At 44.5% G+C, this 13,091-nt stretch overlaps 1 protein-coding gene across 17 annotated transcripts in view; it reads right to left on the bottom strand.

Moving 5' to 3' along the window:
* MAGI1 (membrane associated guanylate kinase, WW and PDZ domain containing 1) overlaps positions 1-13,091 on the bottom strand; it is a 794,937-nt gene that overhangs the window by 77,664 nt on the left and 704,182 nt on the right. For all 17 annotated transcript variants that reach the window (XM_006160376.2, XM_027776543.1, XM_027776544.1 and 14 more), the window contains 2 exons: positions 4,849-5,031; positions 3,154-3,774 (listed from right to left, as the gene is read on the bottom strand). In XM_006160376.2, the coding sequence (XP_006160438.1) occupies positions 3,154-3,774; positions 4,849-5,031 (804 nt within the window). The remainder of the gene's footprint in view (positions 1-3,153; positions 3,775-4,848; positions 5,032-13,091) is intronic.

Below are 13,091 nucleotides of genomic sequence, written 5' to 3'. Positions count from 1 at the left end.
GGGGCTGGCAGGTGGGGCAGTAAGGGAGCTGGTGGGGAGGTGTGTGCCTGCAGTCCTAGTCTGTACACTGGCTGAGTGTGGAACATGATGGCATGGCAAAATTTATTCAAATAAATAAATAACATTTAAAAAAATTTTAAAAAAACGTATTGACTTTGGACAAGAACTATGTCCAAAATGAGCTTGGGAAATTAAAAACGAAAATAGATGCTACAGTCACGGGCAACTCTGCCTCAAAGTAGAAAAGCTCATTCTTTGAAGCACAGACACCTCATCCCCATGCTATGAATTCCTAAGACTCAAACGGTGTGGATTTAATGAGTTTATCAATCTGCTTACTTAGAGCTACGACAGAAATGAGATTCATTAGAACGAATCAGTGAAGTGGCCATTCGCTTTCCTATTTAACCTGGCTGTTTTGTTCCTTCATCAAACCTTCTCATTACACCCAATGTACAGGAGGGATGATTAAATGTCAGCTCTGATTCAAAGAACTAATGTATGGCAGAAACAAGTATATTTATATGCTTTCAAGAAAGATTAATGGTAGCTGGCATAACCTGCCGCTGCAGAAGATGTACAAACTTCCTATCCGATACACAAATCAAACAGAAGGCACACGGCATATTTTAAACACTGCTGATGTTACAGTGATTGTAAATTACTCAGGTTCTGGAATAAACTATGAAAATATTGACTAATACGCCAATAGATTTGGGATTGTTCCATATTAATGTGATAAAATGTAATCGTATTAAGAAAAAAGAAAGCCTTAGGAAGTGTTTTCCTCATCAGATGTTTTGCTAGGCTACTCAAATTCATTACAAGGTTTCCAGCAAGCATTTCTAGTCAGTACCTCGTAGCATGACCTTATATTTGGTCCCTTTAGGAGTGAATCTGGGGAACCAGCAGTTAGCGTAATGGCTATGTCACTGGACTCCCACGTAGTTGACCACGGTTCGCGTCCCGGACCTGGTGGCTTAAAACTCACGCCGGGCGCATGTGCGTGTGTGCCCAAGATCCGAAGAGGAGAATGGAGGAGAAGGGATTGCGGTGTGACCATCCCCCCTTGGGGGTGATTTCTTGCTTTCTGTCTCTCTGTCTCTCTCTGTCTGGCGAGCGCACGTGCCCTATAGCGAAAACCTCTCCAAAAAAAAAAAAAGAAGTGAATCTGAGGGGATGGCAGGACTCGACACAGCGTTAACAGACACGAATGAGCAAAGAGATGACATAGGAGGACAAGGTGACATGACAAGGTCGTATGAGCAGTGGCTGAATCAGAGATGCACCTTAGGTGCTGGGAACTATTAAAAAGTTCCCAAGTTGTTGGCCACAGATAGCAGCGATTATGCAAAGACTGGTGTTCCTCAGCGTCAGGCAGAGCAGAGCTCTAGATTGGCACCACTTGTCAGTCCCGTTGTGGGCTGGTACCTCCCTACCGCCCAGCGGAGAGGGAAAGATTAGAGGAGGGAGTGTGCAGCTATGAAAGTGCTTTGCAAACCACCTATTTGTATATAAGTGCCAGGTATCGCCACCATCACCATCATTATCCTCATCGTTGCTATGCTCAGGTTGTTTCCTATGATGTCTCAGTTACTGTTTCATCATCAGTCACCCGGGCAGTCAAGTGATCTATGCATGAGAGGAGAATTCGAAATGGTTCGGTAGAAACAATGAGCTAAAAAAGAAAATCTGCACAGGGCCTTTAGTAACTGCCGAAGAAAAGTTCATTGAACATTCGATTCACATTGATAGTGGCTCTGTTGGATTTCCTTCCAACGACACCAAGCATTCTGACCACACAACACCCAGCTTCACGAGAGCATGAGAATGTGGCTGCTGGAACATACATGAGTTCCTTTCTTGCAACAAAACCAAGAGGAAATTGAAGTCTGTTTCTTAATCTCTTTGCAGAAGACCCAAATACGTTATGTATGAGGCAAATCGTGCTGAGAAGGGCTGGTGGGATGACCAGTCTCAGGCCCACTGTTTGAGATGATCAGTAATAACTACTCACAAATACATATCCCAGGAGTAAGACATTGCAACACTGTGGAAAACAGCCCCAGTGTAAGGTCTGGTGGGGCTGGAATTCCTGGTGGGGCAGGGGTGGGGGTGCAGGCAGGGAGGAAAAAGGACACCTCAGACCTCAAGATTTTGACTAGTCCAGTTCTCTGTGATCCTCAATAATTTCATTAAAATGGGAGTAGGCTGAGGCATGCTTTTGACATGATAGGAGGCACTATTGTTCCCGCTGAGTATGATTACACACATGTATTTAACACCTAGTCATTCACAAGCATCTAAAATAGTCGGGTGTGTTAAATGTTGAAAAAAACTGTTGTGCCAGGTAGATATGGCCCCTGGCTTTGCAGAGTTTATAGTCTAGTGAGTGAGAGAGAGAGAGAGAGAGAAAGAGAAAGAGAAAGAAAATGAAAGGATAGGAAGTTCAAAGGCCCTGAGGCAAGAGAGAGCAACCAGAAGCATTAAAGGCAATTCAGAAAAGAAGCCAGAGTGGCTACAGCGCAGTTAGAAGGAAAAGGGTGTGAAATGAGGTTGGGGGAGTGGCTGGGAATTGTATTTTGCAGCCTGTGTAGGCCAAGTTCAGGAGACTTAACGAACGAAGGTCCTGGGGACAGCAGGTGGCATAGTGGACTCCCACATGGCTAACTCACACCAGGCACATGTGCATGTGTGCCCAAAATCCCAAGAAAACAATAGAGGAGAAGAGATTGTGGTGTGGCCATTCTCCCTGGAGGGTGATTTCTCACTTTCTCTCTGTGTCGCTGGTGAGTGCATGTGCCTAATAGCAAAAAATCTCTACAAAAAATAAATAAATAAATAAATAAAGGTTCTAAAATATTAAAGGTAGAGTCTGATTGATTTATAACTCTACTACACATGTGATATTTACAGTATTACTCTAATTGCATGCATGTAACACAGCGTATGAAGAGGAAGCTTTATTCTAAAGAGGCTTGCATGTGGAGAAATCAAGGGGGCATTTTGAATGCATTTCAAACACATAAATAAAAATTATCTTAAAGGAACAGACGTTTAAAAAGCCTCAGCAGTCACCTGACCAGTATGTTAAGCAATGGATTTGAGGTTAAAAAAATAAATAAATTCAAAGAACAAAACAAAGCTACGTACCTCCTCGCTGCACGAGCAGTGTGACCTCACTTCCCTTTGGACATTCGATCAGCATATCAACGACTTGATTGTGAGTTAGAGCCTGCACGTTCTTTTTATTAACTTCCACTATAAGATCCCCTTCTTTCAGGCCTCGGCACCTGGGACTGTCAACAATCTGTTTCACTCTTTGGCCGCCACCGCCAGGACTGTCTGCGATGGTGAAACCAAAGCCCATTGGCCCTTTGACTATATGAACGGTTATGAGTTCCGGCTGAGTGGCTATAGAGGAAGCCAAAGAGACAGTGTCATTGGGGTACCCATGGGAACCATTTGAAGCCACGTCAGCAGGGCTGCTTGGTCTGGCATCCTTCATGCTGCTGACTTTGCCTGTTTTACTACTGTGGCTAGCTGGCGAATCATAGGTCTCTTGTCCATTCACAATAATTGGTTCTTTATCCAAAATGGCCACCGAGGTCACTAAACTTGTATTGGGGTCATCTGGGTCAAAAGGTAACGGATAACCTCGGCAGAGTTCAAGGTCCACGCTGGCACCAATAGGAATCGACTGGAAGATTTTCACAACTTGAGCATGCGTGTGTCCCAAAACACAGGTGTCATTCACGCTGACAATTACATCCCCTGGAAAAGGTAAGAGTAAAAGGATCAAAAAACATAGCACCCTGAAATGTATCAATCTTACGGTAACATCTTCCTAAAGGAGTTCAGAACATACCATCCCATAAAAGGCCATTCTGGCATAAGGATTATCTCGAGCTAAAGGCACGTAAAAAAACAGCAGGTTCAAGAAGGGCCCTTAGGACCCCCCCCCTTTTATTCCTAAAAGCAAGAGCTAAACCCCTTAAACAAGATGTCTTCCTTATACTGGAAGAAAAGTAACATTCTTATCATCAAGTTCAGGAGGCTGGAGCCAAGGAAGATCTACACAAACAAACCTTGTTAAATTACCCCTTATCTTCCTTGTCTCTTCTCTACCCATTTAATGACCCAAGTCCAAACCCTTCTGCTTTGTCACAGTTTCACAACTTACTACTCTTTATCCAAGGGGCATGTGAATGTTCATTCCTGACTACATCTTTGGGTGTTGATTTTCTTATCAGGGCTCCCGTGTCACCTAAAATTCATCTTAAATAAATGTGTACGCTTTTCTCCTGGTAACATGTCTTCTGTCAGTTTAAATACGGCCCAGCCTTAACCCTACAAAGGGCAGCAGTAAAATTTTTGCCTGTATGCTACCAATATGAAGTGGAACTGAGACTGGATCTGAGAACGATATCGCAGGGTGTGAAGAAATGGCTTATTACTTATTTCAACTGCTAGTACCGCTTTCCTTTAGCATCTAATCTCTTCCCTGCCAGTGAGAATAATCACAAAGAGAACAGTAGCATTTCCTTCCACAAAATACTTTCACTGCAGAAATCCAAGTTTAGAACTCACTTATTCACGTGGATCTCTATTTTCTCGTAGTACATCACTGCTATCCGGTACTCAATACCAGCCTAACAAGTTCATGAAAAGGCTTCACAGGTTTTCAATCTATACCAAGGGATGCATTTATGGAATCAAAGGATCTGGTTCATTTTCAAGGTGTTTAACAAACATTTGTAAACCTGTGACCCCCTGGTGCTGTTTGGTCTTGTTTGGGTGCTAGGAAGAAGTCTCAGCGTGGAACACGCTAAGGCCACGCCACCCCACCTGTTTCCATCTTGCCGTCCAACGCAGCAGGACCATCTAGGACCAAGCTCTTGATTTGAAGAAACTCATCAGGTTCATCCCCTCCAACCACTGTGAAGCCAAAGCCACGACTGCTTTTCCGAAGCTTTGTGTGAATGAATTTGCCTTTCAATTCAGAAGGATTTCGCGTAAAAAAGGGTTTGCCTGGATTCAGATAAGAAAAGCACAAGAAATGTCGCCATGAGTAAAACGAGGAAGTAAGACATGAGACGGCGTGTTTGACATTCTCTTCTCATTGGTGAGAGGCGTATTCTAAGACTCCCAGTGCATGCCTGAAATTGCACAATATCAATACCAATACCTGCTGGTTCCGCCCCCCCCCCCCCCCAGTGAGTGTGTTTCCAATGTTTGTAGAAAAATAGAATTAAAGTATGAATTTATTTTGGTGCAAAAAATTTAGAAATTCATGCATAGTTTTTCATATGCTCTTTCTATGAGCTTTCTGAAGACCCCTTGTACATAAATACCTGTGATAAAGCTTAATCGAGAAATGTGGTCAAGTAAGAGATTAACAACAATAACAAAATAAAGTAATTATAACACTCTACTGTAATAGAAATTATGTAATTAGGTCTCCCTTTCTCAAAATTCCTTACTGGGGGCCAGCAGGTGGTGTGATGGTTAGGGCACTGGACCCCCACAGAGCCAGTCATGGTTTCAGTACCCGACTTGGTGGCTTGCTTTCTCACTTTCCCTCCCTCTTTTTCTCTGGTCAAATTAAACAATAATAATAATAATATATACTAATACTTAAAAAAATTCTTCTTAAAAAATACCTTACTGTGGGGCCGGCAGGTGGAGTGGTGGTTAAAGGTACTGGACGCCCACATGGCTGACCATGGGACTTAAACCATGGGACCTGGTGCTTGCTTTCTCTCTCTCTCTCTCTGCCCGTCTCTGGTCAAATTAAAAATAAATAAATAAAGTTAGAAAAAAAAATATCTTACTGTATTGGACTTAAATCTGTTTTTGCAAACACAAAACTGAGAAAAGGGGAGCCTACTGTGGACAACTCCCCACAGTCATGCCCTGGGGTCTTTGGGTACCATGTGTCTGAGAAAGTCCTCTCCTGATTTTAGTAAAGGTGCTCCTTGGTCCCTCTGTTGAGGCAAGGGTATTACACACATAGCACACCAGCTTTAAGGTCCGAGAGAAGGATGAAATCGGTCAGAATTGTCTGACGCACTCCTTTCTCTCAGGCTGCACAGTTGACAGCAACTGGGCAGCCATGAACTCCTTTACAGAAAAATGAGTTGGTCTTCGGAGTCTTGTTTTGTTTTAATTTTTATTTTACAAGACGGCTCCGATATGCTGCCACATGTAAGACCCACTGAGCAAAAAGACTTTTCTTAAAGAATTATTTATTTTCAGTTTTATTTATTCATTCACTCATTTTTAATTTGCCCAGAGAGAGAGAGACAGAGAGAGAGAGAGGAAGTGAGAAAGTGAGCCATCTGGTCCAGGACTCAAGCCACAGTTGACCATGTGGGACTGTCCAGCGCCTTACCCACCATGCTGCAACCTGCTGGTCCCCTGAGTACAAATTTTAAAGAAACAAAACTTATGCGGAAAGTGCATGTATGGTCAAAAGAATAATTTGACAAATATGTAGAATCACTGTTTTCAAAATTCAGGATGGTTTCTTTGAATTGAATTCCAAATCCAACTGATTCTTTTCCTATTCATTTGCATCTTTGAACAATTTGTGAAATGGACATACACCCTCACTACTAAGATGTATTGTACCAAAAAAATGTACGATATGTAGCTTATGAGAGTTTTTTAAAAACCCACAAAAGTCCTGAAACTAGTTACTAAGAGCCCCACAGTTCCAAATTCAGCTGTCCTATTTTTAAATTTTTTTGGAGGATTTTTCCTGAGGGTATTTGCACTCGAGGGGGGATGGGGAAGAGATAGAGAGAGGTAAGGTGAAAAATCACCGCTCAGGGGGGATGGCCTACCATAATCCCTTCTCCTCTCTTCTCCTCCTGGGATCTTGGGCAGAGCCTAAGTTTTAAGCCACTAGGTCAGGGACTTGAACCATGGTCAGTCATGTGGGAGTCTAGTCACATAACTGCAATGCCATCTGTTGGCCCCTCCGCTGTCCTCTTTAAAATAAATCAGTTGATGGATATATAGCTAAATAACTTCCAAAAATGCTTCCTAAGGTGTTACTGAGTGTTTTTGATATATCCGCAATTAACATTTTTCACACACGAAAAAATGAGAAAGTTATATTTTGAGTTTTATTAGATGTGTCTCCAAAATTGAAGTTTACTGGAAGTTCTCTGCTTATTCTATTCTAAATAGTGCACATAATCCCAGGAGCTGACTTTTTTGCCACTCCCAGGTTCACTTACGCCACTTCTGCACCTGCCCAGTTCTTTTCTGTCAAAAATGTTATGAAAGAAGGAAAGAGAGAAAGGAGGAGAAAGAAAGGAGAAAAAGAAGTCACTATACCCTGCTGCACTAGGAGTCTGGCACCTAGGGAAGAGAGTTATTTTTGGTTAACTATATCTGAAAAGCCTTAAAAGGTCTCTGGGCATGCATACAATTTTTAATTGCATATTTTAAAAGTTTCTGGCTCTTGAAAAGAAGGCACTCTTAAATTGCCCGTAAGTCAGAGTTCTGCTCACTAACTTCCTCTCTCGCGCAGCCCCAAGGCCCACTGGAAGCTGGACAGACGACAGGATTGCTCCCGTGGCTAAACACAGACAAGGTGGTCGGATTCACCACGCAAAGTCATATGCCAGGGCTCCAGGAGAATGATGCCGCCCACGGCGAGGGATGTGGGGAGGCAGCTGTGGAGACAACGATCAGATGGCAAACTGAGGCCAGGTGTGATATTCCCCAAGTTTGCTTTGCAGGGAGGGGGCAAATGGCCTACTCTCCATGGCAGAAGCCACTGTGGAATCCAGGGAGCTTGAAGGAAAACACATTTCAGTCACAGAGAGAGTTGGTGTAACCGACACACGCACACACGTCATGTGATACATCAACAGTTGTCACCCTCTCAGCGAGAGCTTCCTGATCCCCTTAGTAAAAACCGAAACATCTCCTCTGACATCACCGATCGCCCTTTCATGATTTATTTCGCCCTCGGCATTTATCCTTCCACCACAGTGCAGAACTTCCGCGCTGGTTTGGTTTTCTCTCTTACTGTCTGTCTCCCTCATGCACCAGGGGCATTTCATGTACACACATTAAACCACTGACATGCATGAGGATTTGGGTTTGTATATCCAGCGAGTACAACACTGTGGTACATTTCATGTGCTCCAAAGTCTTTTTTTTTTTTTTATAGAGATTTTTGTTATAGGGTACATGTACTCGCTAGAGAGACAGAATGTGAGAAATCACCCCCTAGAGAGATGGACACACTGCAATCCTTTCTCCTCCATTCTCCACTTGGGATTTTAGGCACATATGCACACACACCCAGCATGAGTTTTACGGCACTGGGTTCAGGACTTGAACTGCGGTCAACCATGTGAGAGTCCAGTGACATAATCATTACTCCATCTGTTGCTCCCCCTCCAAAATCTTTGCTGAGTGAATGAATGAGGAAACAAAAGCATAAAGAGATGAAGGTTTTTTTAAGTCAGTCAGTTTGTTGGTTTGCTTTTTGCCACAGGATGCATGTACTCACTGGAGCAAGAGAAAGAGACAGAGGAAAGTGAGAAGTCACCACCTATGGAAGATGGCCATACCATAATCCCTTCTCCTCTACCCTTCTCAGTATTTGGGGTACACATACACATGCACCTGGTATGATTTTCAAACCACTGGTCTGGGACTCAAACCACGGTCAGTCATGTGGGAATCTATTGCCTTAATGATTACTCCACCTGCTGGCCACAGGAGATTAGATTTCACACGTCTTTGAGAAAGGTGAAGAGTGGTGTTGGTGTGCTGGAGCTGTCTATGCTCCAGTTCACATTAGAAAATGCAAACGGTGGGCTAGCAGCTGGAATGCGAGGCACCCTGAGGCTGGTATCCTGGGAAGGTCCTGGGTTTGCGCTCCATAGTCTCCCTGTACAAGCTGAGCACACGTGTACATCCCAGCTGAGGATAGAGTGTAGCGTGGGGACCCAGTTAGGGGTGCCCTCCCTTTCTCAAAACAAACAAAGAAACAAACTTAAAAAGAAATAAAGAAAGTAAAAGTCCTTGGCATCCTTTCTGATTTTTTTAAAGCCACTGGCATATCTTGGACTTCAAATGTTTTCGACATTCAGAGATACATGAGCAGAGATTTGAAATGATACCACTGACCTTCTTTGCCAATGCTTACCTGGGGGAGAAAGAGCAGATGGTGCCATATGATGTGTATTTCCTTACTTTTTTGAGTATGGCTGGATATAAGTTAATGCTAACTCTTGGAAAGAAATGCTTCTCTCCTACAAGCAGCAGCATTTGGAGCTCTCTGCTGCAACCCTGTGGTACATGTGTTATTCTGAGATCCTAATCTTCCTGATCTCGGCTGATGAGCTACCAGTGTCGGACTGGGTTGGGTAAGAAAATCACCTGGGTTGGGAACCAGCAATTAGCGTAATGGCTATGTCGCTGGACTCCCATGTAGTCGACTGCGGTTCACGTCCTCGACCCGGTGGCTTAAAACTCACATGCAGAGCGCGTGTGCGTGCGTGCCTGCCCAAGATCCCGAGAGGAGAATGGAGAAGGGATTGCGGCATGACCATCCCCCCTGGGGGGTGATTTCTCGCTTTCTGTCTCTATGTCTCTCTCTGTCTGTCTGGCGAGCACATGAGCCCTATAGTGAACATCTCTCAAAAAAAAAAAAAAAAGAAAGAAAGAAAGAAAGAAAGAAAGAAAGAAAGAAAGAAAGAAAGAAAGAAAAAAAAAGGAAATCACCTGGGGAGTTTTTCAAAATGGACCCATCTCTAGATCCTACCCTGGACTCACTGAGTCAGGATCTTCTGGGTTTTAGCCCAAATACCTGCACTTGCTGGTCAAGTGCTTGCTCCCTGCTGCACATGTGTGTTCCTAGCACTGTGGGAGGAGGCCCTAGACTAGTCCTGCCCAACTGCACTTCCTGCAGCGATTGTGAAGCTCTCTACCTGCACTGATAAGGATCCACTAGCCCATGGAGCCACTGTGCCCTTGAAATGGGGCTCGTGTAATCCGTGACCTGAACTTTTTTTTAATTGCCAGGGGGCACAAGTACTCACCCAAAGAAAGAGACAAGAGAGGGAGAGGGAGAAATCATCCCCACAAGGAGTGTGGTGACACTGCAGTCCTTTCTCTTCCATTTCTCCATCCTGTTGGGATTTTGAGGCATGCACATTACACATGCCTGGTTGTTTTTCAAGCCACCAGAGCTGGGATTTGAACTGCAGTTGGATGTGTGGATCTGGCTCCCTTAATCAACAGGCTATGGGGCCAGACGGAATAGTTAATTTCTTAACTATAATCAATTTAAATGTAAATGTGGCAACAAATAATCAGCAGCATCCTAGAGCACAGATTAGACTGCAACAATGTATCTCACACAAAAAAATAGAAACAAAAAGGTTTAAGATACAAATTAAACTATTGCTAATGACTACTAGTGTTCCAATGTGAGTTCTAACACTCACTGGTTCATGTGGCCCTGGGTAAGTTATTAAAGCTCTCTCTGCCAGGGCATTAGATGTGTAAATGGAGGTAAGGATGGTGCCCACCTCACAGGATGGTTCTGAGGAGTAACTATGACGGATAAGGTAAGTGAAGTGCTTAGGGAGTGCCTGATCCATGCAAAGCGAGTAATAAGTATTACCGTAATAGCGGTGGTGGAGTGAATATAGTAACGATGTAGCTGGACCTCTCTCCTGGGGGCTGACAGGTGGCTTGGTGCTTAAGAGTGCTGGACTACCACAAGGCTGACTACGGTTCAAGTCCCGGACCTGACAGCTTGCTCTTGCTCTCTCTCTCTCTCTCTCCCTCTCTGGTCAAATTGAAATAAATATATTAATGAATAAACAAAGTTAAACAAAATAAAAACAAACAAGCAACAAAAAAAAAACACCTCTTTCCTGGGCCAGGAGGTTGAGGTGGTTGAGGTGCTGGATCCTACAAGGCTGACTCTGTGGTTTGAGGCCAAGACCTAGCAGCTTGATAAACATGTGGGACACGTGTGTGTGCGTGTGTGTGCACTGGCGCTCAAAATCCCAAGAGGAGAATGGTAGCATGGCCATCCCCCCAGGAGGTGATTTCTCACTTTCTTTCCCTTTCTGTCTTTGTCCAGCAAGCACACACACCCTATGGAAAAATCTAAACAAAAACAAAACTCTCTATAAGCAAAAGCTTGAAGCTGGAAGTTTCTTTCTTTCCTTCCTCCCTTCTTTGCTTCCTTTCGAAGAGAGATTTTTCTTATAGGGCGTGTGTGCTTACCAGAAAGACAGAGGGAGACAAAGAGACAGGCAGCAAGAAATGACCCCTGGAGGGATGGCCATACTGCAATCCTTTCTCCACCCTCCTCTCGAGATCTTGGGCACATACACACATGTGCCCGACATGAGGTTTTGGTTCTTTTTTTTTTTTTTTTTTCTGTGATAGGTTTTTGCTATAGGGCACGTGCTCTCGCCAGACAGACAGAGAGAGACAGAGAGATAGAAAGCAGGAAATCGCCCCCCAGGGGGGATGGCCACGCCGCAATCCCTTCTCCTCCATTCTCCTCTCGGGATCTTGGGCACGTACGCACACGCGCCCGGCGTGAGTTTAAGCCACCGGGTCCAGGACTCGAACCGCGGTCGACTACGTGGGAGTCCAGCGACATAGCCATTACGCTAACTGCTGGTCCGCCGACATGAGTTTTAAGCCAAAGGGTCCGGGACTTGAACTACAGTCAATTATGTGGGAGTCCAACAATATAATCAATAAGCTATCTGCTGGTCCCAAAGCTGGAGTTTTCAAAAGAGCCTATCTCTTGGCCTAGCTACTGTGGCTCAGTGGTAACACAAGTCCTCTGCAAGGCTGGAAGTGATATAGGTTCGTATCCCCAGGGAGGCTTGAAAACATAACAAGCGTGCCTGTGGGTATCCAGGAAACTGAGGAGCTGCAGGCTTGAAGGGGGATCATGGTATGACAGGTCCTGCTGGGACACTTCTCTATTTTCTCTTGTACACACGTGTGCACTTTCTATCTTACATGCACACACATAAAAGATTACATTTTAAAAAATGATCTCACGATGGGTTTAGAAGTGTTTAGTTGAGCAGAGAACTTGGCAAAATTAGTACCAATCTAACCAATTTAGTTATATAACTTCTTCCTCATATTACTGTCAACACTAGACGCTACGTAGGACACGAGATGGCTGATCAGACTGCTTCGCCAGAGCGGGCTTCATGGCCCTGTGGTAATGTACTGCTGAAGAGAGGCCATTCCCACATGGTGACCAGTTGGACTTCTAGCCTAGCCAGCCAGAAACAGGTTGTGCATGAGCAAGTACACAAGATCCAACAGACTGGAGGAATGCAGGATGGGAAGCCACCTCTCAGTGGAGGTATGACCAGGCCCAGTGGAGGGTGCTCCTCTCTCTCTCTTTTCCATTCTCATTCTCTGTGAGCGTGCATGTGCTCTATCCCGAACACAGAACAAAACAGAAAAAGAAAAACAATAAAACTTCACCAGTAGGCAGGTTATTCAACTTCCTAACCAAGGAGGCAACATCTTAATGTTTACCACCAGCACAGCTGGGGTCAAAGCACAGGGGTTTTAACTGGTTTCTTTGGTATTGATTATATTCCAGAGAATATAACAATGTTTCAAAGCAAGGGTCAACATGGAGATTACACAATGGAAAGGTTCTAGGAAAAAGTGATTAGATTCCCCGGAGGGTTCTGTGAGCCTGAGTTTTTTTCAAATCACTTTCAGATTTAAGAGGACTAAAGAAGAAAAGAAAAGAAAGGCCTAAAAGAAAGAAAAGTAAGAATCTGACATGAAGTTCCTAACACATAAATGCCATCTGGGCTCAGTGCAGTAAGCATTTGACACCCAGACCTTTACATTCTAAAACTATAATTTTTAATTATTTCATCTCTAAGATAATTCTTTAAGAAAGCCTGGCTACGGGAACGGCCCGGCCCCCGCTCCGGTGGGGGCCCGCGGCCCGGGGGCTCACGCCCCCTGCGCAGCCGCGCGCCGGGAACAGCCCGGACCCTGCTCCGGTGGGGGGCCCGGGGCCGGGGGCGCCTGCCGCCCGGCCC

Source organism: Tupaia chinensis, unplaced genomic scaffold (genome assembly GCF_000334495.1).
Source record: "Tupaia chinensis unplaced genomic scaffold, TupChi_1.0 Scaffold000682_1, whole genome shotgun sequence".
NCBI classification, from domain to species: Eukaryota; Metazoa; Chordata; class Mammalia; order Scandentia; family Tupaiidae; genus Tupaia; species Tupaia belangeri.
Note: the sequence above shows the minus strand (reverse complement) of the source record. Positions and strands in the feature narration are given on the sequence as shown.